At 55.5% G+C, this 24,221-nt stretch overlaps 1 protein-coding gene across 1 annotated transcript; it reads left to right on the top strand.

Moving 5' to 3' along the window:
* Window positions 1–15,165: 15,165 nt before the first annotated feature.
* MLN (motilin) lies at window positions 15,166–23,923 on the top strand. Its single transcript, XM_012658422.1, has 5 exons — window positions 15,166–15,220; window positions 17,861–17,984; window positions 19,876–19,992; window positions 22,961–23,042; window positions 23,768–23,923. The coding sequence occupies exons 2-5, from the start codon at window positions 17,868–17,870 to the stop codon at window positions 23,776–23,778; spliced, it is 327 nt and encodes a 108-aa protein (XP_012513876.1). The 5' UTR covers window positions 15,166–15,220; window positions 17,861–17,867; the 3' UTR covers window positions 23,779–23,923.
* Window positions 23,924–24,221: the final 298 nt, after the last annotated feature.

Consider the following 24,221-nt stretch of genomic DNA (forward strand, 5'->3'; position numbering starts at 1 on the left):
AGAAGCTGAGAAATCATCAACACCTGCCCAGGAAGGGGTGGGGACAGGCAGGGGGAGAACTGGGCTGACCCCAAATTTCAACCCCAGAAGTACCCAGAACCCCACCCTGGCAGGGGCAGGGACCTGGTAGGGCCATAATCCTCCTCATCCCTGGCTCTTCCCTGGGCCTGAAGAGTGCTTGCCACCTGCCTAATGGGATGCAGCAAGTGGAACTGGGTTGCGAGGTGCAAATGAAGCCATTTCCCGCCACATGCACAGTGACCAGATGCAGCAGGTCCTCAGCAGGGACGGTCGGGCGGTCCACTGCCCCTGTCACCCCTGAGAACCATGGAACCCATCCCCCACCCAAAGAGCCTTGGGTCACCACTGCCCACTCTCCAAGTGTGTCCTCAGCCAGCCCCCAGATGGCTCTAGCACTGTCAGAGATTTCCTGCATTGCACGCCAACCGAGCGCAGGCAACGGACGGAACGTATTGTCCCACACACTTGCCCTGCCATTTTTCGAATGTCTGAAGATGCTATTGTGATTAATAAAATGCAAATTCATCCAGAACGTTCCTGAGTCCGTAGTGGATTTTCATCACTGAATTTTCTACGCAATGACAGATACTGAAAGAGCAGTTGAAGGTTTTTGTTTTCAAACAAAGTGATGCTGGTTTTTATTCTTTTATTAATTTTCTTTTTAACATTTTTATTATGGAGAACTTCCAAAAAAGACAGAAGTGCAGAAACTAGTCTAAGGCAGCCGAGATACCCATCACCCAGCTCAGGGCCAGTCTCGTTGCACCCACACCCCCGGCCACAACCCTCCCCTGTTAGCTTGAGGCCAGCCCCAGCTCTCGTATCACTTCATAGGACAAGATTTCACTATAGATCTCTAAAAGATAAGGACTCTATTTTTAAACAGAGTCAAAATTCACGTGCAGTCGGTGTTCAAAGCTGTTGAGAGTTTTGTGTCAATCATGCACCCTTATACTTGGAAAGGCGGAAGACACTGGGCTGTGTCTTCCCTTCAATTGATTGTAACTGTGCCCGCCTCTTATTCCCCACGCAATCTCCTCCCCCTACACAGCAGGTAGGAAAAATCTTAGGCCAGAAACCGAGTCAAAATCCTCTTCCTTCCCAAACCCCTGGGGGAGAAGCGAGCAAGGACCAGCATCTGTGGACCCCACAGTGGATATTCCGTAAAATACGTTCAGTTCCGATGAGCCGCATGTTTATGCTAGAACACAGGTGTAGACCCAAGGCCTTAAAGCTCAGAAGGTAGTGAAAAGCAGTGGGCACCCCACCTCCAGCAGAAGCAGACCCACGAGAGGGGGTCCGGGTCCAAACACTGGGGTGGGACATTCGGCTCCCGCTCCAGCTTTCCAGAGCAGAGCCCGCACCCCCGGCCATTCCGCTGGGGCCTTGCCCACCTGACGTCTCTCCAGCTCCGTCAGGTCTTGTGAGAAACTATCTGTGTGCACCCTGCTCTCCACTCTGCACCTAAATGCCACTTCCTCCAGGGAGGCCCCCTGGAGCCCACCTACCACTGAAGTTCCCCGGATTTTTGTCCTCTCTGTCCTCTGGATGTTGCCTGGGCCACCCTTTCGTGAGGCCAGGGGTCATTTGCCTCCCTCCACTGTAAGCTCTTAGTAACTGCGTATAGCTGAGCAGGCGTGGACCGTCTTTCTGCTCTGAGATATTCCTTCTCCCTCACAGCTGTACTGATTCTCTCTACCCCTTTGGTTATTTTCTTGCTTTTTAAACCTGGGCTTCTCCCCCACAAGTCCATTTATTTCACAAGCTCTTAATGAGCACCACTGTGTGCCGGGTGCAGGGCTAAGCAGTCATTCCCTAAGGGCGAGGGCAGCGGGGCACGAGCGCAGGTGTGCGTGCTCGCAGCTTCTCCAAACCCGCTACACCCAGATGGGCGCCACATCCCCGCGAAGCCTGGCCTTCCTCACACCCAGGCGTTGGCAACTCAGACCTGAATCAGACACTTAGGCCCATCCTTGGTGGAGATGACACTTCAGTTGGAGTAAAATTTTCACATTCGCTCATTAAATTCTCAGGCCAACCCAGGAGGTGAGGGATTCGGGGGGACTAACATGCCCGGTTGTCGGCTGATGAAAGTGTGACACGTAGAGGTTGTGCCTTCTCTGAAGGGAGACAGCCTGGGCCTGGACCCAGCTCTCAACACATTTCAGGGGCCCGAGGAGCCGACCTCCAGGAGCCCACGTCCACAGTGCTTAGTCTGGTCCCCTCCAAGCCCTTTGTTGTCACCCTAAAAAACTTCCCTCCTCCCTGTGTCTAGAGCTCAGAGAGTTAGGAGGGAAGTCTAAAGCCCCCAGAATGGCCACCCCTCCAGCCCCTGGCCAGCTCCTTAGGTTACAGATGAAGTAACCGAAGATGGGAAAATGCCTCAGCATTTATTGAGCACCTACTGTAGACACCAGGCTCTCCACATCCATCGTCTATTCAATGCTCACAGTGCCTGGGGGAGGAAGACTTTATGACACCACTATTCACAGGAAAAGGGGCTCCAACCAAGCCAAGCCCCAATATTTTTGCAACCTCATTGACCAGAAATGGGAACAAACTTCTGTGTCAAAGCTATCAGCAATTCTCTGATTCATGTTGTAGAAAGAGCTCTTTTGTTCCGGGAAAAATAATTTAGCAGATTTTTTTGTGCAAAAGCATAGCCAAACTCCTCTTCTGGATGGGAGCGGGTGGATCCAATGAGAAGAACATGCTTTGGGAGGCAATGTGGCCTCTCTCAGCTCAGCAGAGGTTGGGGGCCTAGACTGTGGGTCACAGGGCTATGGCCAAGGCACTCTCATTAAAGGTATGAGTGGCCCCTTGGCGTCAGGTCCAACCTGAGGCGAGAGCCGCCCAGCAGGAGAGAAGTTAGGAGGTGCCCATGGAGGCACAGGGCCCTCAGACTCCAGGATCAGGGCACCTGCTAACCAGTTTTTCTTTACGCTGGCTAAGCCCTAAGTAAAGCTTGCTTAAACCTCAGAGCCTGGTCTTAGCCAGACTTTGCAAATTAAGGGAATTAGGCATGTGTTCCAGCTTGGAGGGAAAGGGTTTGACGAGAAAGGAATTGGCCTGAAAATGCCCACAGTGAGGAGGTGGTAGGCAGAGCCCAGGAACAGCTGTCAGCCGGAGCAAGATGCTGGCAGAGCCGCCACCTCGGATTTTGGGAGATGTGCAAGAATTCCTTGGGGATCCCAAGAACTGCTTTGCAGGGGAGCCTGGACAAGACTGGACTTCTCACAGACAGCAAGCAGGAGAGGGGCTCAGAGTACTGTCGCATTGGAGGAAGCACAGTCCCCACAGACTGGAGAAGACGAAGGCATCTGAGTGACTGCAGATGAGTAAACCGAGGCCCTGCAAGGCCAGGCGGGTTGCCCAAGGCTCCCCCAAAGCCCCTGCCCTCTTGCCTCAGCCCTGCCAGTTCCTCCCCCGCTGAGAGGTTGCTTGGCCCAGCTCCCCTTGTCTCTCAGTCAGCGCCGCCACCTTGAGAGGGGATGGGGTTCTTGGTGGCAGCCAGCCCTGACACGCGCGTCTGCCCTCCACGCAGTCTGATTGACTTTTCCCTGCCCTGCCCGTCCAAGCAATAATTAGGATCCCTTTTCCGTGTTAAGCAGCTGCTGTCATCACCATTTCACAGCTCTCCTAACCACATTTCTCCTCCTCTTTATCCTGCAGGCAGGTTTCTGACAAGTCCGCTGCTCCCATTTCCCTTCGAAAACAGCAGAAGGATGTTGGAGACGAAGCCTGGAGGTGGCAGGGGTGGGGGTGGCTTTGTTAGAATACGGACAAGGCCCATTCTGACTTCCAGGACAGACCAGCCTAGAAGGAACAGGTCACACCCCGCAGGGGAACAAGGAAGGACCTCATGACCCCCTGTCTCCCTGTCCCTGATGCTGAATCCCCTCATTGGAGATTTATCCCTTTGCATAGGGCTTATTAAAATACAGACATTCCTGGAGTGGTTTCTGGCAGGCGTCTGTGCTGACCCCTGCCTCCCTGACAGCCCTTCCCGCCCTGCTGTGGGTCACAGAGGGCTGCCCCCGCAAACTACATTTCCCAGGCTCCTAGCCTGCTGGCTTCCTGTCAGGCTGGACCAATGGGAGCCATGGCTGAGGCCTGTGGGCGGGAAGAGGAGAGAAGCCAGGGTGTTTCTTCCCCTGTCTCTGGTTTGTGTTCTCTACGGGAAGCTGTTTATCTGCCTGTTTGTCAGCTTCCACGGGTTGCCCTCCACAGTTCCCGTTCAGCCTGGGAATCCCCCAGGCAGCCCCTTCCCTGCACCCCGACTCCCACTGGGCAGCCAGCTCCGGGGCCCTGGCCCTTGTTCCTCCATCCCAGGGGGAGCAGGTTCCTGCCATTGGTAGTCTCTGGGTCGCCCGCTCATACCATGTCAGCTCTTCCAGCGCCCCAGCAATTCATTGTGCATATTATATTTCTTTAGTGAACTCCCTGGCAAAAGTCCTGTGTTCCTGCTTGGGCCCTCACTGATACAACGTCTCACACTTAAAATATTCAACACAGGGCCGGACGCAGTGGCTCACGCCTGTAATCCTAGCTCTCTGGGAGGCCAAGGCGGGCGGATTGTTTGAGCTCAGGAGTTCGAAACCAGCCTGAGCAAGAGCGAGACCCCGTCTCTACTAAAAAAAAAAAAGATAGAAAGAAATTAATTGGACAACTAAAAAAAATATATAGAAAAATTAGCCGGACATGGTGGCGCATGCCTGTAGTCCCAGCTACTCGGGAGGCTGAGGCAGGAGGATCGCTTGAGCCCAGGAGTTTGAGGTTGCTGTGAGCTAGGATGACGCCACGGCACTCTAGCCTGGGCAACACAATGAGACTCTGTCTCAAAAAAAAATATATATATATAAATATTCAACACGGAACTGTTGACTTCACCTCCCCAACACGTGTCTCTTCCTTCCTCAGTTCTCTCCAGCTCAGTATTACCACCACCATCCACACCATAGGCAAGCCAGAAACCCAAGCATCATCCTCGCTTCTTTTATCACCAAATCCGCTTCCAAGTATGCATCTTGAGTCCTTGGCCCCCATCATCCTCCCAGCTCTCCCCTGGCCCACGGCCTCCCAACCAGTGTCCCTGCTTCTCTTCTCACCTCCCACAATCCACTTGCCACACAAAACCTGGCACGATCTTTTAAAAACATAACTCGGACCACGTGCTCCCCTGCCTGGCGTCGCTCAGTGGCATCCCATTCAAACTCCTATCCACGGTCAGTCGGGATATGTTCATGCATGTGTAGCAACACCCGTTTCTGGCTATCTTAAGAAAAAAGGGCTCTGCTGGGGATGTTGGGGCCCTCGAACTGATGACAGGAGACTCTTGATTTGAAAAACAGGTGAGAAGCATCTTTTGGCAGGAACAGCCTGGGCACGACACGCCCAAGGCATCCTCCTGTCACCACCGAGAGGGAGCCTGACTTTCTTTCTATCACTGGCCACTTGAAACTCAAAGTTCAGGCCAGGAGTGAGCGGTTGGCCAAGCCAGGCCACGTGCTAAATCCTGGCTGAGAGAGAGAGAGAGAGAGAAATGAACCTGTCCCTCTGGCTTCCCTCTCTCTGCCCCCACATGGGAGGAATGGCTGCTGACCGTCAACGCATGATAAATGTCCTCATGTGGCCTCCAGGGTCTTGTGTGACTGCATCTCTCTCCTTCTCCCCACAGCTCGTCCACCTACCCCAGCCCCGGGCTCACTCCATGCCATGCTGAAGTGTCAGTTTCTGGAACACAACCAAACTCTCTCTTGTCTGCACAGTCTCCGACAGGGCGGCCCCTGGCAAAGGAGCAATGCCCATGACCCTGGCTGTCCACAGTCCTCTCTTGTTCCCTCCACCTTTCCCGCTGGAGGGGTGGGCGAGCTAACCCATGTCCCACAGGGGCCAGGCCATGCTCCAGTCGGCTGTGTGGGTGACCCTAATCCAGCCTCCAAGGCCAGTACATGTGTGGACCCTGGGTGTTGTCAGGGCAGCTTAGGGCTCTGGCTGCTCCCCTTGGGGGAGCATCCTCTAGTGCCAGCTATGCCACCCCCAGGTCTGGGACCTGCCAGCGGGGCATCTTCCAGATGCAGGCTCATTGTCAGTGGAGGTGGAAATCCTGTCCCTCTGTGTCCCATCTCCGGAATGCATCCCCTCCTGCCTCCCCCACCTCCTTTGCCACCAACAGCTGCAAAATTTCAGTGGCGAGCATAAAAGACAGGTGCTTGTCTTTGGCTTTATTCTTTTAAGAAGAAAAACAGTGAAGAGACAAACCCTAGGAAATCGAGTGGGGAAAAAAACCCAACCCTGCGTTCCGAGGAAATGTTAAATCAGCGAGTTGAAATGCAGAGATGAAAGCAGGAAGGCCAGGCGGGGCCTGTCACATGGGCTCTGACAGCCACAGGGTGGTGACAGTGGGGGGTGGTGAGACGTGACGTCAGCACCCATGCTGGGGGCCTAAGTGCCCTCCCTGTGGCCCCCTCGACGTTCCTGACCCCTGGGCTCTCACAGTCTCACTTCCTCTAGCAAGGCAGTGTGGTCTGGGGGAGCTCTCTTGCCTCAGCCGCTCCCGTCACCCATATGACTAAGTCCCCCACCCCCTCATCATGCAGGAGAGTGCCCCCTGCTGGTGGCCTCAGTGAGTTGGGCCATGAAGTGATGGCCTCCTTGGCTCCCCACAACTGGCCCCTCCATCTGGACCTCCTGGAGGGGAAGCACCCCCCACACCAGAGCTCTCAAGGAGGTGGACTGCATTCCTGTCTCCCAGGGTACTGACACTCAGCCACCTGGTCAGCGACTTGTGACCTTGCATCTGCTGGACACGGGAGGGTTCCAGCTGGCTAAGCACGCAGGGGAAGGGGAAGGACAGAGAGGGAGGCGGCCGAGGTCTGTGGGGAGAAGCCCGGGAGCAGCTACTCAGTGCCAGGCTGTGAGACGGGTGTGAGGGAGGAACAAAGAACAGAAACCCAGACGGGCAGCCAGCAGGATGGAGTGGGGTCCCCTGGGAGGAGAGGGGAGGCTGTGGGTACTATCCGTGGTACCTGAGCTGGACCTAGACCTGAAGGGGCCATGCAGGACCTCAGGGATGGCAGCCTGTGGGGTGGAGGCGGAAGGAAAGTCCTGCTGCCCACTCCGTGTGGTTAACGCTGTACCTAGACTCTCCGGCCTCTAATGAGCTGTCTTCTCCCCGAGCAGCATCTGCCCGTGTGGTTCTGTGCGGCGCCTCCACACATCAAGCTGGCTGGGAGAGTCTTTTAGGACAAACTGGGGCCTTCTCCTTGGCATAGCATGGGGCCTGTCACCAGGAGCTTTGAGGAAAAACAGTCGGGGGACAAACTGGACCCCAACAGAGACCTGACAAGGCCAGTGGCTGAAGGAAGGAGAGCTGGGCTTGTCTTTTCAGGGTGCCCCTCCCTTGAGAGCTAATGGCAGACCCTGCCCCCCACAGGAAGGCCACAGCTGAGCCGGCCCACACTCCTCTCTCCATCTTCCTGAATCTCTTGTTTTCCTGGGTGCCCTTGAATGAGGCGTAATCATTCCAGAGGCTCAGCTGGGGATGCTTTGCTGCCCTTAGGGAAAAAGGAAATATGTCCAAGTCTATTTGTTTAAATTATTCAGCCCTCCACGTTTCAAAGCTGCATGGAGTGCCCCAGGGTGGCCAGGGACATCAGCACCACGGACAGCGCACCCCGGCCCAAGCGGGCAGCTGGGAAGGGGGTGGCTCTAGGCCTAAGAAAGCCCAGTTCTCAAGACCCTGAGAGCATGTCCCTTCCACTGCAGCTTGAAGGGACATCGGATAAGGAATGTCACTGCCGGGCCCAGTTGCCTGGTGATCAACCATTCTGAGTGCCCTGCATGGAAAGGCAATTAAAGCAAGAATTAAAAAGCCATTGCATCATTTAAAATCCAATAACACGGCTGGCCTGAAATGTGTCCTCAGTCTCTGGGGAGGGTGGAGGTGGGATATGGGAGGTGCTGAGGGCAGAGGGATGCGACAATGAGGGAAGAGGCAGGCAGAAAGGGAGAAGGGATGGCACAAGCTTGGAGGTTTCTGAGGCTGCACGCCTTCCCACCATGCGGCTGAAGTCTGCCCATCCACCCCCTCTCGCGAGCCCTCCCCGTGACTCTGGCCTTGCGGATGTTCTCTTCTGCGGAGTCCTTCAGAGCTTGCTGCCCATGCTAAGTGCCATCTCGTGGCATTCAGCATCGATTGCCGGCCGTTCCTCTTTCCCTCTCAGGCAGAGCAAGCGCACCTGCCGGGCGGCCGAGCTTGCATCACCGGCGTGCGCATCCCGGCCCAGTGCCTGGCTGGACACTGGCTGGGTCACCGTTAACTGCTCTCCGATGGGTTCACTGGCTGCAGCTTTTACTGCCCTGAACTAAGCACGGTCCGGCCCTGCCTGGCCTTTCCTCGTCACCGCCCAGCAAGGCTGTGCCGCAGTGAGGACCACAAAACTCGTGATCCTCATGAGTCTGTGTTTTATGCCCAAGACAAACCTGGCCATTCCCCCTCTCGTTTCCAGAGTCTAGAAAGGGTTCCTGCACATCCCTTCGTGTAAAAGCTCGGAATTTGCTTCTTACTCCTAAGACAGCCAGAGAATTTCTAATCTACTGAGATGACGTTAACCCTTTTCACATCAAATAAAGCCCTCCTGCAGGTAATCTTCCTGTCACTAGCTGACTGCCTTGATGTGACTTGGAAGGGAGCGGGGATGCTCCATTCCCTTTCATTTTCCGCCCTTCTTAGTAAAATCTGAAACGGGGAGGATTCCAGTTTGATTGGAGCTGTTCTTGCAATTTATACCTCCTATCCCTTGAGGGCTTACACGTGTCTATTTTAAATAAAGTCCCTTTTTTTTCTCTCCTTTTTACAAAGAACAACTGCAAATCCTCTCTGAGGAGAGCTTTTCTTCGGGGTGGAATTCAGTTCTGACAGTCAAACATTCGTAGGACCATGCCCTGGGTGAATAATGATTAAATGAATTATCTCTGGGATGGGGTCTTGCCTGAGAGCTGCAGATACTCTCTCAAAGTCCTGCGGTGTTTTTGGCTGTAGTTTCCTAATAACTTGGCTGCATTTTCAAGAAAAATCTTATTCTAAGAAGTGGAGAAGGAAGAAAAGGAAGGGATGCTGTCAGGGAAGGGACGGGTGAGCTCTAATGCCCCCTGTCTTCGGAACTGCTCTGGGCGGCTCTTTCTTGTTTTAGATCTAGGCGAGGTAGCTGAGGCCTGCCACTATCTAAAGCACTTTCTCCAGATCCATCCTGCCTACGCCCTGCATGCTGCGGCGTGAACACAAGATCATCGTGCCTCTGGCTCCACCCTTCGATCCTGCCTGAGATTTTAGGACCTGCCCACTCGGTGCATATCTCAGTTAGAGGCGGCACACCAGAGAGCACAGGGATGAGCGACTGAGCAGCACGCTCGCTCATGGTGGCAGACCAGGCCTCCGCTCAGCCTAGGAAGGGACTGGGGCCTGAGGTCCAGCAAACTGGAGCTCTGAATGGCCCCCGGGCACCAGACCTGACCAGAATTTCTGGGTGAACTCACCCTCCTTGTCAGCCTCCCACATCTCCCCAGACCCCACTCAGCCACCCGGCCCTAGCCCTGGACCCCACAGGAAGCAGGTCCCTCCCCCTTCCCCTGCCACTCCAGAGTGGGCTGGTAGAAGCAGGCCCCAGTGATTGCCACCCACAGCCGTCACCAGCAGAGGCTGCATGTGGCCTGCTGTTTCCGTATGCAGCCGCTGGCAGCCCCCCAAATCCAAAAGCCATCAGCCCAGCAGATGTGGGGAAGTCGACGGCTGAGGTTGCTGATGCAATGGAAGAGAAAAAGTTTGGACAGCCAGCACCTTTTACCTGAATCCACCCTGGATAAGGCTGACATTTGAAGCAATTTTGGCTTCCAGCCCCATGGTGTCAAACCTCTACCAAGACTTCTTTCCTTCTTAAAGATGAAAGTGCAAACTTTTCTCCACCACAGACTTCCTTAATCATTTATGAAAATGTGTCAGCTGTTCCTGCCTCCTTGTTCTAGTGCCTCGGGTGCCCTCGGATCAGGGAGCCAGGAGCTGCCTGCCCTGCAGGGATTGAACAGAAAGGGGAGGCTTTGGCTTAACAGAGGCCAACCCTTCCTTAGAATTACTTCATCACTTCCAAAGCCATCTGCTTTCTCTTCACACACTTCCATCATCTCCATAAAAATATATGTACGTATATTTAAAATTCAATTAAAAGGAGATCTGGTATCACACACTCAATTCACGGAAGGAACAGGAAAAAAAAACCCAAATCCCACAGCAGTCCAGCCCACAGACCCTGCTCTTAGCACCCACAGCCTGGCCCTGGAAAAAAAGTTATGTGACCTCTTCTTGAAGTTTTATAGCAGCAGCTTTTGCGATAAACCCCCGTAAATAGAAAGGAAACCCGGAAGCAATTTGGTGATGGAGACATTTCTAGCAGTATTTTAACCACCCGGAGAAACATTGACCAGGAAGTTGGCAGGGAAGCTATTGTAAAACTCAGCCGCGTCCCTAGGTTGTGTGCACACTGTCAACAGTCCACACGCTGAACTGAAAAGGAAAGCATTTTATCGGATTGTTTCAGGTCCAGGTTGTTGGTGCGCATTGAGTGAACTCCACGGGAAACTGGAGATGCAGGAATATTAATCTGAGTAGCAGATGTAACACACAAACAAGAAGCTCAGCAAATTGGAAGTTAATTCTGGATGGACCCACCGTAGGTCTGTGTTTTCGTCTCCATTTGCACCGTCTGTACCATGGGGTTCTCGGTGTATGGTTTCTGCTGTGTATCATTTCTCAACAAATCATTTGTGATTTCTGATAAAAGACCCTGAGCCATAGAAGGAAAAGAATATAAATACCCCACAGGTCACCAAAGCCTTTGTCCCTCGGGCCGGGGCACAGTCATTGCCCAAAATACATCTCTCAGTGCTTTGCTTGACCTAGTTTTAAATGTCGTCACCATTGGCTCGTGTTTTTGCTCACGAGTGCAGTCGCACACTTCCGGCCTCTGTAAGGGACATCCAGGACCTTAAACACGGGGCTTAGGAACAGCTCTTTCTCCTGGGCCCCTCCTTCCCGAGGCTGGTTCTCTGCCTGTCCCCGGCCCTCGCTCACCAAGAGCAACACACACTTAATTCTTACCGCGTTCTGGGCAAGCCAGCCTTTTGAAACCTTTCATTTGTCATTTTTATTCCTTCAGCTTTGACACTCCCAGAAATCCCTGGGCTATATCAGCTCATCTGAACTCCGTCTTCCTTTAGCCGCCGTCCTCTGCCGCTCTGAGGGAGCCATCTGGAAAACAGGGCAGTGCCCGAGTGGCCCCCTCCCCTGGGGCCCCCAGTTGCAGCCTTCCTTCTTCGCTTGCCCCTCTCGCCCACCCACATCCTCCATCCTGTGCCCTCGGGGCCTTGGTGACATATGTCCAGCAGCTCACCTGACTGTTTCCAGCGCATAGTTCTAACCTCCCGATGTCTTCTTGTATTAGATCTCTGTCCTCCCTGATGTTCGCTACATCTCCCAATTTAGTATCATCTGCAAATTTAATTAACATGCCGTTGCCTCCCTGTTCCGGGCCGTTAATGAAGACGTTATGGCAGAACCCAGCAAACAATATTTTCAAGGTCACGAGGAGAGGAGAGCGGAACTGCTAATACCTCTGCCCAACAGGGGGAAGGAGGCCATCGAGTGCCCACGTGCAGTTTGAGCCGTTTCCTCCGAGCTTTGCGAACTTCCTTTCCCAGACTCGGCTTAGGTCTTCAGGCCTCCCTCTGCCTCAGCTGCGGCACATCTATGGCGGTTCCCGTTTGGAAACGGAAGAACACCAGGTTGTGCCTTCCTTTTATTTTTGTCCAGTCTCTGCAGGAGAAACAGCCACTAATTGAGTATTTGTAGGCAGAGCCGATGTACGAGGTAAAGACGAAGTGGTCATTATTAGGCTTGTCACCGCCCAGCTCTGTGTTTCTAAAGCGCTGGCTGTGCCGTGGAAAACACCCTTGGAGGACCCAGGCACGTGGCAGAGAAGGGAGAGAAGATACACCTGGTGACATGGTTCCTCAAGGGCTGACCCTTCACAGACCTGCGGCCCACAGGGGAACACGGGGAGGCCACTCCATCCCAGCAGCTGAGACCCCAGAGAAGCCCGGAGCCTCCCGTTAGTTCACCCTCCCCTCTTGCATTCCAGGGAGTAGCTCACGGTCAACCCTGGTTTGCCTTCCGTCCACACCCAACTGCAGATACCATGCTGTAGTGTTGCGAGTTCCTTGGGTCAGAAACGCCGAATCACGGGAGAGATCCCTGGACGGTCCTGCTCACGCCCAGAACATTGATCCCGGCTTATTTACTGCTTCCACACTTCCCTTCTCCCCAGCCCTCGCTACAGACCTGTCTCGGGTTTGGAGGCTCCTGATCATTTCTCAGACAGCGTCCTGAAGGCATGTCTGGACCAGAGCCCAGACTGGCCCAGCAGAGGCAGGACACGGCTCCCAGAGCCCGAGTGTGGTGGGGGCGGGGAGAGGCCTAAGGAAGTGGCTTCAAATGTCTCCTTGTGCTCAGTGGACAGGCCTGGCTCACCATCTGCAGCCCTCCTCCCAGTCCAGGTCTGGCTTCTCCAAACCTAAGGACACACGAGAACAGCCTGCACTCGTCCCAGCTGGTCAGCTCACACTGCGTCACGCTCAGACACCTTGCAGGGGTGGCTAAGGAGCCAGTGGCAGGTTCGTGGAATTTGTAGCAGGCCACCGTTTTGTGTCTTCCCCAGCTAGAGACACCCATACGCTCACTCACCAAAGGCTGAGAGACAGAAAGGTATAGTGGCGAAAAGCTTTATTCTGAAGCCAGATTCTCTGAGTCTGAATCCTGGCGCAGCCATCGTGATAGATGTGACCTTGGACCGGTTGTTTCACCTCAGTTTCCCCACGAGGAAAACAGGATATAACCACCCGATGTGGTGTGGTACCAAAAGAGCTGGTACGTGCGCTATGTGGCCGCTGCGGACACTGCTGAGGTCAGGGGCCAGCAAACATTTTCCACGAAGGTCCAGATAAGCAATACTCTCAGCATCGTGGGCCGTCAGGTCTCTGCCACAACCACCTAGGTCTAGCTGTTGGAGCCCCAAAGCAGCCATGGGCAGCACGTAAATGAACGAGAGGAGCTCCGTCCCAGAGAAACTGTATTTATGGATATGGAAATTAAATTCGCATGCCACCAAATATTATTCTTTTGATTTTTTTTAATTATTAAAAAAAAAAAACTATCCTTAGCTCACAAGATGTATAAAAACAGGTGGTGGGCCGGATTTGGCCACGGGCTCTCTTTTGCCTGCCCTGGTCTGGGTGTTAGAGATGCAGGTGTTAGCGGCCCCACCCTAGCAGCCCGCGGTGCAGATGGCGCCTCCTCGGAGCTTTCCCGAGCCTCAGGAGTTGGCAGGCTGCTTCACGACCCTTGAGCAACCTCGCCCCCACCTAGACTTCAAAGCCCCTCTTGAACCCGGCAGCGAAACTCCAATGAAGCCCAAGGTTGAGGGATGGCAGCTCAGCGGCAAGCCCTGGAACGTCAAGCTCTAATTCCTCTGAGGTAAATCTCGAAGACTTCGGAGCCACACTGCACATGTGACAGCAGTCACCGCGCAGCGCACAGGAGGAGCAGAGTGGAGCGGAGTGCAGCGCGGCACACACAGGCCCTGCCGGCGGGACACGAGGACACCGAGCTGCCGTCTGTTCTCGTTAAGCCTTGCTGCGCAGGGAACCTAGAGGTTATCTGTGTTGGGCTGAAGCCCTGCAAACATTTGCTCCTGTCTGAGCGGAGAAGCCACGGCAGACCAAAGGACCGACAGGGTGGGGTCTCCTGGGCAAGAAGCAGCCCACGTCTGCATGTTTGGGGGAGCCTCTCTCGAAGGCGCCAGCAGCCGCTGCCCACCCAGACCCTCGGGATTTCACGGCCAGACACTGCTCCCCACCTCGGCCTCCCTGCTCCAACACCGGCAGCCCACCATCGAGTGATCTTCCGGCACGATGTTTTTGTCACATCATCCCTTTCAGGGTGTCATGAGGACCCTGCTATTCCCCCGTCACATCTAAATCCTTCTGCTTGGATCCTGAGGGCCCCATAATCAGACCCCACTGAGCCACTCCCGGCCCACACAGGGGGCCGCCTGGAACACCCCATCCTCCATGCCATCTGTGCCCCGTGTCCCCAACTCCCCCGCCCCCGCCTCTGCTGCACCTGACCATGTCCAGCCTGGACCCTTGGATGCAGAGACCTGGCAGTGGGGTCACAGATGAGCTATTTCACTGTGCCTCTGTCTCTTTGTCTGTTCAATGGCACTGTTAACAGGAGAGCGCTGTCAAGTGGGGGAAACAGAGGCAGCAACCTCACGGGGTTGCTGAGTGTGATTAGGACGTGCATGTCGAGCATTCCCTGAGCAATGCTGTGTTCTGGAAACAGCACCGGCCCGCAGTGGCAGCGAGTGGTCTGACTCCAGGTCACATTCGCCTCTTCCCTCTTGCCTTCCCGAATCTTTAAACTGTTTGACTCCCGTGATCACCATAAACCTTTCCCAGATAGGCGTCCAGTCTCCCTGTTTAGGCTACAAATGTGTAGACCGGCCATGCCGCCACCCTTACGCGTTTCCTCAACCCCCTTGCGCATCTGGCCCCGCGCACCCCTGGGTCATTTTCTTTTCATTAGTCGATCGAAACGCTGCCACATTCTCTCGAATGCTTTCTCTCGTGAGGAGCTTCAGGGGAAGACTGAAGAGAAGTTATCTTTCTAATACAGAGCTCCGACAGGCTTACAGAGAATCTGATCACTAAAGAGTTGGCCTGGAGATGCTACACAATGTCATAAATTTAAGGAACAAAAAAGAAAAGGCTTTTGTTAAAATGACCCCCTGAGCGGCAGCAGAGTTCTCAGTGGACAGGAGAATGCCACCTGGGTGAGGCTGGCTCTGCTGGTCCCTGACTTTCTCGCACAAGAGGCCTTCCAGGAAAGCCCTGGAAGCCCATAGCGTGGTTTCCACGAGCTTCAAGAATCCAGGCTCCCCAACCCAGGGCCCCCAAAGGTGTGGCCAAAGGTTAATGGGGTCCAAGGGGAGCTCCAAGGGATGGGAGGTATATAAGGGCCCGTCAGACCAGCCGGACACCAGAGGACAAGCGGAGAGACTCCTCCAGGCCCACAGAGCACGCTCACGCTGTAAGTAGCCATCACAGAAAGCGGGTGAAGGGGTTATCAGCAAGACGCAGAACCACGCAGCGAGCCGGAGCCAGCCGGTCCAGAGCTGTCTGGGGCGAGCAACCCGCTCCTGTGTCCCTCTGCCACCTCTGATACCCAGAGGGGCTTCAGGCTGAGCGCCTGAGCTAATTCCCAAGGGAACAGGGGAATCGGTTAAAGTTGCAGAGTGAGCAGAAGTAGGGCTGAGGCTTATTTTTTTTATTGATTGATTTTTGTTGTTGTTGCCCGGGCGTCAGCCTAGCTCACAGCAACCTCCAACTTCTGGGCTCAAGTGATCCTCCTACCTTGGCCTCCCAGAGTGCTAGGATTACAGGCATGAGCCACTGTGCCCAGCCAAGGGTTCAGGCTTAGAGGCTGGAGGGAGGCAGGCGGTATAATTCCTGCAAAGCAGAGGCTGTGTGCATGGGTCTGGCAGGCCAGGAACCCAACCAGAGCTCAGCAGGATGCAGGGCCCCACTTGGCAGGCAGCTCGGCCCTGGAAAGTTCAGAAACAGCAGGTCTCATGGGGGATCCCATGGCAAGGCAAGACCTGCCTGGCTGGCGCCGCTGCAGCGCAGGGAGGCGGCCCCCTCAGCAGAGCTGAGCACCTGCGGGCTGGGGCCCTGCCCTCGCAGTGGGAAAGGGAGGTCAGCCCCTCGCCATCCACTAGAAAGCTGCCTCTCCCACGCCCAGCTCGCCAGAACGCAAATGAACCTAGGTGACACGCCGGTTGGATCAAGAAAATGAGCAGCAATTGGATTTTGCCTTTTTTTATTTTAAATTTTTATTGATTCTTATGGAGTGAATTAAACAAACGCCAGAATGAAAAGGGATCTATAGCATCTCCGTGAAGGAAATGGGACGCCATAAATGTGACATCCGTCTTCTCTGGGCAGAACACGGGCCCTAGAGACTCTGCAGGGAAAGGACGGGAAGGAGGGGAGAACGGTGCTGGGGCTCACCTGCCCCACTCATCCTCCGTTCGGCACAAGCTCCTCTGGGGCTCCGCACAGGGCCTTGGCTTCCCAGGTGGTCTTAGGCGAGCAAGTGGTCCTTCCAACCTGCCGGGAATTTGTATGCGGCTTGGATGGGGAGACTCTGGCTGCCTGAGCTCTCGTGTTCTTTGCTTATGGAGTTTGAACCAAAGGAAGAGAGAAAGCAGGAAGCGGTAGGAAGAGAGTGGGTGAGGCAGAGAGAGCAGGAATGGCAGGAGGCAGAAGGCTTGTCTGCTAGGTAGAAGTGGTTTCAGATGGCTGAGAAGACAGGCCCTGGCTGAGAGGCAGGATGCAAGCTCACAGCTGGGAAGGTTCTCTTCAAAAGGAGAGCCGGGCTGAGACCTGCAGAGAAGCCGCGAGGCCAGCCCAGAGCACAGCCTTCTCCTACCCACAAATCCAGGCTGCCGGGGGCTGGGAGAGCTCTTTATCTGAAACCCGGTAACTACCTCCAGCCCCCCGCTACTGCCACGGAGGCCGCCCTAGTCTCCCCTCCCTGCTCTGGAGGCCTGGCCCCTGCACTCAGCAGTCCACCTAGAGCAGGAACGGTGGTGCCCAAGATGCATTCAACAGGCCTAACCCCTTCGATGCCCTCCTCCTCCCTATGGGCAAAGGCAATGTGAAGTTGGGTATTGGGGAGCATGCCAGGCCTCAGAAGGCCAAGGCTCCAGCTCCTGCTGCCTTTGAGTGAGTCAACTGAGGCTGGCACCCAGCCAAGCGGTGCCATCCCTCCCCAGGACCACCCTGTCCCTGCCCAAAGTCTGCCCAACAGTCCCCCCTTCTCAAGCCTGCAGTCACTGCGCCAACATGTTCCCTGGCAGGACCTGAGCCCTGAAACCGCCCCACGGTCTGCCATCCTGCCAGCCATTCCAGACATACCCACACATGCCAGCGCCCCGTCAGTACTCACCATGTCCCAGGGTATCGGCGTGCTTGCAGAGAGGAGGCACCCTCCCTGTTGTTTCTGGACGGCGGCCAGTAGGGAGCTAGCTGCACTGGAGCTGGGGAGGGGCTTGTTCCACAGCCAGCGCTAGCCCCTGGGGTGTGGGGGCTCTAGGACGCAGGGCCACACTACAGATTTCCATCTGCTCCTCCTCCACATGGGCAGAGGGTCTCAGAATTTTCCTCTACAGACCCAGGGTCTTGGCCTGGTGCTCCCAGGTAGAGCCCTGCTCATCTGGACTTGGGTCCATCCCTTTCATCATTCTAATCGGCATATGGAAAAGGGAGGTCTCCCTGGGTCTTGGCACGTGGTTCTGTTGAGAATCTAGGAGTTCTTTCTCTGAGAGATGAGGTTCCTTGGTATGACCCCAGCTGGCCCCAGAAGACCTCTCCTGTAACAAAAAGAAGGGCTGACGAGTGGAATGATTCTTCCCTGGTGTGTGGCGGGGGTCTGGGTGGCCTTTCCCAGGAGCTTGGTCGGCTGTCACAGCTCTGAGGCAGGGAGGGTGCTCAGAGCTCATCTGGTAAAGCCCTGATACTAGACCCAAGTCCAGAGAGGCCAAGGTCTTACTAAAGATCACACAGCTGTAGGTGGGGCATGGACCAGAGCTGAGGGCTCCTGCCTCCAATGCTGCAGTCCTCCACTGTGCCCTAAACCTGGTGACAAGAGTTCCTTGTCATTGTCCAGCTCCAAGATGGTGTCCCACAAGGCTGTGGCTGCCCTGCTGGTGGTGCACGCAGCCACCATGCTGGCCTCCCAGACGGAAGCCTTTGTCCCCATCTTCACCTACGGTGAACTCCAGAGGATGCAGGTAAGAGATCCCCACTGCCCACCTCGCTGACACGGCTGGGGTAACTCACAGCCCCGCTCAGCCCTGAAGTGGTTGGTGTCTCTGAAGCATGCATGCTCCTTTGCAGAGAGGAGGCACCCTCCCTGTTGTTTCTGGATGGCGGCCAGTAGGGAGCTAGCTGCACTGGAGCTGGGGAGGGGCTTGTTCCACAATCAAGCCCGCGTTGATTACCTGCGCCAGTGACACCAAAGAGAGCGGAAAGAACCAGGACCCAAGACCCCCCGGGCTCCAGCCGTCACTCTGGCCGCCTCCACTCCTTCACCAGCATCCCTCACAGCTGTCAGTGGCAGCATCTTTCTCACCCCTGCCCACCCTTTAGAGGAAATTTTAAATTAACAAGCTGATGAATATTTACTGAGCTTCTCTGCAGTACAAGGGGCCACCCCGGGAGATGGGCCAGAGCATGCATGGAAACCTCAGCACCTCCCCGTCTTCAAGGAGCAGGCTAGGGTGCCATGACACAAACACATGAAACATTAACTAACAGTCGCGTCGATGAGAGATGTCACAACAGGACATGACGAATTGCCCCATAAGCGATGCTGATGGTGAGCGCTCAGGTTCAGAGGAAGGAGAAGTCACCAGGGGCTGGAGCTTGTTTGGAAGCCTGCAGGGGAAAGGTGACACCCAGCAGGGGGCCCTGAGAGACCAGGAGTGAGGGGCCAATGGGAGCCAGCGCCTGGAGGTGGGACACAGGGTGGCATTCCATGTAGCGGTGGCAAAAGCCTCGTCTTCAGAGCCCAGAGCAAAGCAAGGCAGGCCTGCTGGAGCTGAGGCAGCGCGGCCTCAGGGGACTGGGCTGCTGGCTCTGTCTCCCCAGCACCTTCTCCTTTGGGCTTTAGGGGACGCCGAGTGTCTGTGCAGACGTTTGTTTCCCTTTCACCCAAGGAGATGAAGACATGGGGGTGTCGTGCCCCACCGGCCTGAGACCCAGCCTGCGATAGGGACGAGCACACAAGTTAGCTCCCTGGGAGGTGGCAGGCTCTGTGGCACAGTCTGCCTGTGGCTGCACGGGGGGTTCCGTCTTCCCAGAGAGCAGGGCCCTGCTCGGAGGCTGAACCCAGACCCCCTGCTTCAGGGGCGGACGCGGGGCCTGGGGGAGCCGCTGCAGCAGGCCCTACGCACCTCCCTCCATGCTGCCTCACTCTCCCCAGCAGAGTCACGTCTCGGGGCAGGCCCACAGCAGGATGCCAAGAGAAACCAAAGGAACAGGGTGTGTCTAGTCTCTGTGCTCAGGGACCTGGCAAGCAGCACGCCAGGCAAGACTGGGGGCTGGACAGGAACAGTCAAGCTCAGTAGAATATACACTGGTAAAATGGCAACCAAAGGACACTTTGCATTAATCTGCTCCTTGGTTTTGCTGCTCATAATTGCCAAGCATGGGGATTTTTATGAAGAAGCTGCAAACTCCTTCCTCCGTAATTCATCTCCTGTCTTGCCTCTTATAAATCACCTCCCAGGGACTCTGAGTTCCCAGGCCACCCCACGGCGCCCTCGCAGGCGAGGCTGTCTTGCTACCTATTTTATAGGCTCTCTGCTAAGAAAGACACATTTTCACACTTAATATGCACGAAGCATGGCCATAATTTTCAGCTCTTTAACTTAATTAACAGTAACAATCTGGGCGCAAAGAATGGGCTCCTCTTCAAGTTGGCCCATTGGTGGGCAACCCCGAGGCCATCCTTAAGCCCCTGGCAGTCTGAGACCCTCATGCGGGGGCACCTGGGGAGGGGGTTCCTTCAGCCCGTAGGAGCTCCGCGCAGTTCGCACCCTGGGCGGACGGAGACGGGCGAGGGGCCAACTGGGGGGTTGAGGGAGGGCGGTTTCGTGCAATTTCATGCTCTGCCCCCAGGAAAAGGAACGGAATAAAGGGCACAAGAAGTCCCTGAGTGTGTGGCAGAGGTCTGAGGAGCCAGGTCCTGTAGGCCCCATGGAGCCCGCGGAGGAAGAAAGAAACGAGGTGATCAAGGTGAGCAGACAGTGGGGACAATGGCGAGAAACTCGGCGTAGGACGTGGCTCCCCGGCCTGGCCAGGAGGCAGGGCCCACGAGCCACCATCGGCCAGGGGGTGTCCTACAATGGAGCAGTGAGCGAGACACCCAGGCAACAAGTGCCATCCTAAGAGGGAGAGACGGACACCAACGGTGGGGCAAATCGATCATTTTAGGTACCAAATGAGGAAGTAGGACAGAGGGAGCCTGTGTGGGGTTTGGGCACTGCTTTGTTTGGGGGTGTGGTCAGGGAAGGCCTCTCGGAGGAGGTGGCGTTCGATTTGAAACCTGAATGAAGAGAAGGAGCCACCTGTGCAAAGGACTGGAGCAAGGGGAAGGAACAGAGGAAGGAACAGAGGAAGGAACAGCGAGTGCAGGGCTGTGCTCAGGAGCACCTGGTAGGTTTCCGGCCCTTGTGGCAGGGGTGCTAAGAGAGGGCAAGAGGTGGGCAGGGCCTTGGGGGCCACCGGGGGTCCAAAGCAGGGAAACCACTGATCCGATTTAGAACTGGGGCAGCACGAGTGGAGGCAGGAGGCAGCCACGGTGCTAGGGGAGAGGTGGCGAGCACAACAGTTCCCCGCATCCTGGACTGGAACCCAGGAGACAGCTGCGGGTCAACGCTCCGGACCCAAGTTAGGACACGTGGGTTGTCAGGGCTGGACAGAGCCTTGAGTTTGTCCCGTCCAGCTCCTTTATTTCACACACTCATTTATTCGAGTGATGAATAAATGAGTCCCTACTATGTACGAGGCACTTTTCCAGGCACTGGGGACAGAGGAGCGAACAAAACAGACAAAATCCCTGCCCCTGTGGCACTCACGCTCCAGTGGGCAAGCAGAAACAGGATCCCAGGACCAGGAAAACACCACAGACAAGGTACGCAGAGCGAGCAAGCTCTGTAGGACGGCAGGTGGTGACAGGTGCCATGGAGGGGACAAAGCAGGGCCAGGATAGGAGGAGGGCTGCAGTTTTAGACAGGGTGACAGTGCAGGCTTCACAGGGAGATGGGATTAGTGCAAGACCTGGAGAGAGCAAGGCAGTGAACCAGAAGGACGTCTGGGCGAAGAGCACCCCAAGCAGCAGGCAGACTGAAGGGATAAAGGCAGAATTAGGGAAAGCGCTGAGAAGGCTGCTCTAGCGTAAGAGAAGCAGAGAGAAAGAGAGGGAGGGAAAGGCCCAGCCTCAGGTGGTCATGGTGGAGGCAGGGCAAAGTGGTTGGATTTTAGAACTATTTTGGAGGTAAAAGCTCATGGGATTTGCTGAAAGAATGGATACAGGATGTGAAGAAAGAGAATAGTAAAAATTGACTCTAAGGGTGTTGGCTGGAATAGCTGGAAGGATGGATTTGCCACTAACTGAGACAGTTTAGGTCCAGGGTTGGTTGCAGGTTGTCAGGAAGAAGATCAGGAGGTCCGACTGGACCTGTGAATTAGGAGATGCTCTTGGGCATCCAGGTGGAGGCACTGCATAGACAGGTGGACAACCAAGTCTGGAGCTCAGGACAGAGGTTAGGGCTGGAGGTGTAAACATGGGAGCCACCAGCGATTGGATGGAGTTTCAAGCCAGGACTGGGTGAGCTACCTAAGGGAGCAGGTGCGGATGGAGAAGGAGAGGCCCCAGGCCTGCGTGTGGGCACCTCCACGTGAAGGGGCCTGGGGGTGAGAAGACTGGCATCCAGAGAGATCGAGGGCCTTGCCAAGGTCACACAGGAGGCAGGGCAGAGCTGGGCCGGACTCCTGCCTCCTCCCACTGGACACTCCGGCCACTGACCTGTCCTGGCTGGCAAGACATGGCCCAGATAGTGACCTCAGTGCGGTCCCTGCACTCAGCGGGGTGGGGCCCCTTTCCTCCCCATATGCACCCTGACCTCCTCGGGCTCACGAGGAGGGAGCTGGGAGTGAGTCCTGCGGCCAGCAAGGGGGAGCTCTCAGAATCACTATCGCCCTCTAAACTCACCGGAGGCAGAGTTTGAGGCACTAACTCCAGGGTTTCCATGGGACATGATACATCCAGTGTCACCTTTTTGGGGGAGGTTTGGGGAGCGGTACCTCTCCTGCCCTTTCCATCTCCCCAGAACCATGACTCATGGGGCTGGAAGGTCCCTTCTGGACTACCCAGTCCAGCCCCCCATTGTAAAGTGGGGACACAGAGGCCTAGGGAGAGGCAGAACTACAGCAAGGGGGTGGCACAGGCAGGACTCACACATACTGAGCCCCCGAGGGTCTAGAGGACCCATTCCCCACACCCAGGGGGCCCGGCGGGAGCTGGGGAGCGGGCGCTGGGACTCCTCCATGCAACTCTCCACAGGCAGGGAATCTCCGAGTCTGCCAGCTACTTCGTGCAGCAAGACCACTGAGCCAGGACGCTCGGGGGGTGACAGGGAAGTCAATCTGCACCCTGGCCTCCCCCTTGAGGCCGTAAGAACCCCTCCTGGAGGAGAGCCTCCAGACAGGGAGAGAAAGGTAGCCTGGTGGTCATGGGCACAGACCCTGGAGCCAGGCTGGTACTTACTACCTGTGTGGCCTTGAGCAAGTTACTCAACCTCTCTGTCCTCAGTTTCCTCGTCTGCAAAAGGGGAAACTAATAGTCTCTACTATTAGGCTATTGAGAGGCTTAATATACATAAAGCATTTAGAATGACACCGGCACATGGTAAGGCTCCTCGATGTTAGCTATTATCATTGAGGGGGGAGCAAGTTCCCTCCCCATATGAAAAGCCAGGGGGGTTCCAGCCGCCCCACCCCTCCTGTCCCAGCTCCCCATTAGGGGAGGTGTGCGGATCTCCCGGGACTTGCAGGATCCACCCCTCTGCTTAGAACTGGGGAGAGGTGCCAGAATTCTCAGCGGGCCCTAGAGGCCAGATCCCTCCCACCACCTGTAGGGCACCCAGGGCCCAGCGCCCACTCCGCACCTCTCCCTGCTTGTTAACTCGGCCTTATTTCACAGCTCACTGCTCCTGCAGAAATTGGAATGAGGATGAATTCCAGGCAGCTGGAAAAGTACTGGGCCTCCCTGGAAGGGCTGCTGAGCAAGGAGCTGCTGTCCACGCAGAACGGTACTCGCAGGCGGGGTGTCTCCGTGACCCATCGGGGGTTAATATTCTAGGAGCAGCCTGAGCAGGGTTTGAGGCAGTGATTTGTTTTTCTGCTTTGCGCTTGAGAACAGTGGTGCTTTCTCCCCAGAGAGCAACCTAATCACAGAGGGGTAGGCTCCGATGTCTGCAGGGAGGGGTGTCTCAGGCCCGTTTCCCAGAGGCCCTTCCGGCAGAGGGCCTCCACAGCTCGACAGCAACCCACCCAACCCTTCCCCGCTCCAGATATTTCCGTTCCCTCCCAAAACACCACCAAGGCTGGGTGGCCACTCTGAAGGAAACCCTGGTGCGGTTTTCTTTTCCCCGCTAGTTCTGCAAATCGAAGTCCTAAGCCCCATTTGGCCTTGCAAAGTTCAAGGTCTGTCCGAGTTACTTGTGCAAAGCCAGATCTCCTCTGACAAACAGCCACTAATTACTTCTCATAGTCCCCAGAAAGACAGGAGAGAGACACTGAGGAAGTGTCAGAGATGGAGAAAGTGGGAGGTTAAATGACTTGCCCGGGGCTACAGCCAGCTTCCTAGCTCCTTGCAAAACCTCCCACCTCCCAGTTCCCCTGCCTGCCTGAATGGCCCCTCTTCCCCCACCTGCAGGCAGGTTTTAGAGGGCAGTTTCACGAGAAACCTGCTGACAGCACTGAGCTGCAGCCCTTTTCTTTTCCTCAGCAGCCAAGTGACAGCCCCGAGCAGGTGGGCAGATCTGGGAGCCCCTCCTGCCTGAGTGAGGCTCCAGAAATCTGCACCGCCCACCAGCGGGGCTCGGAAGGAAAACACCCTTTCCAGAGCAAATCCCCTCCAGCAAATAAAGCATGAAATTCACAGAAAGGACTCTTATTTAATATTTTAATTTCCAAAGGGCAAACTCAGGTCATGAGGAGGCGGGGGAGTAGAGCTCAGAGGGAGCTGGCTACCCCGGTGCACACACAGCAAAGTGTGCGCCTTTCCTGAGTTCTAAATTCCAAGATTAACTCAGACCTGCACAGCTGGAAGATTCTCACTGGCCCTGCCAACACAGGAGAGGAAACTGAGCCTCGGAGAAATGGCATTTTTTGCGCGCACACCGAGTCTGTGGCAAAGCAAGGGTTGGAATTCGGGTCTCCTGAATCCTGGTCTGATTCCT

The sequence above is a fragment of the Propithecus coquereli genome, unplaced genomic scaffold, assembly GCF_000956105.1.
Source record: "Propithecus coquereli isolate 6110/MARCELLA unplaced genomic scaffold, Pcoq_1.0 Scaffold587, whole genome shotgun sequence".
Lineage (NCBI taxonomy): Eukaryota > Metazoa > Chordata > Mammalia > Primates > Indriidae > Propithecus > Propithecus coquereli.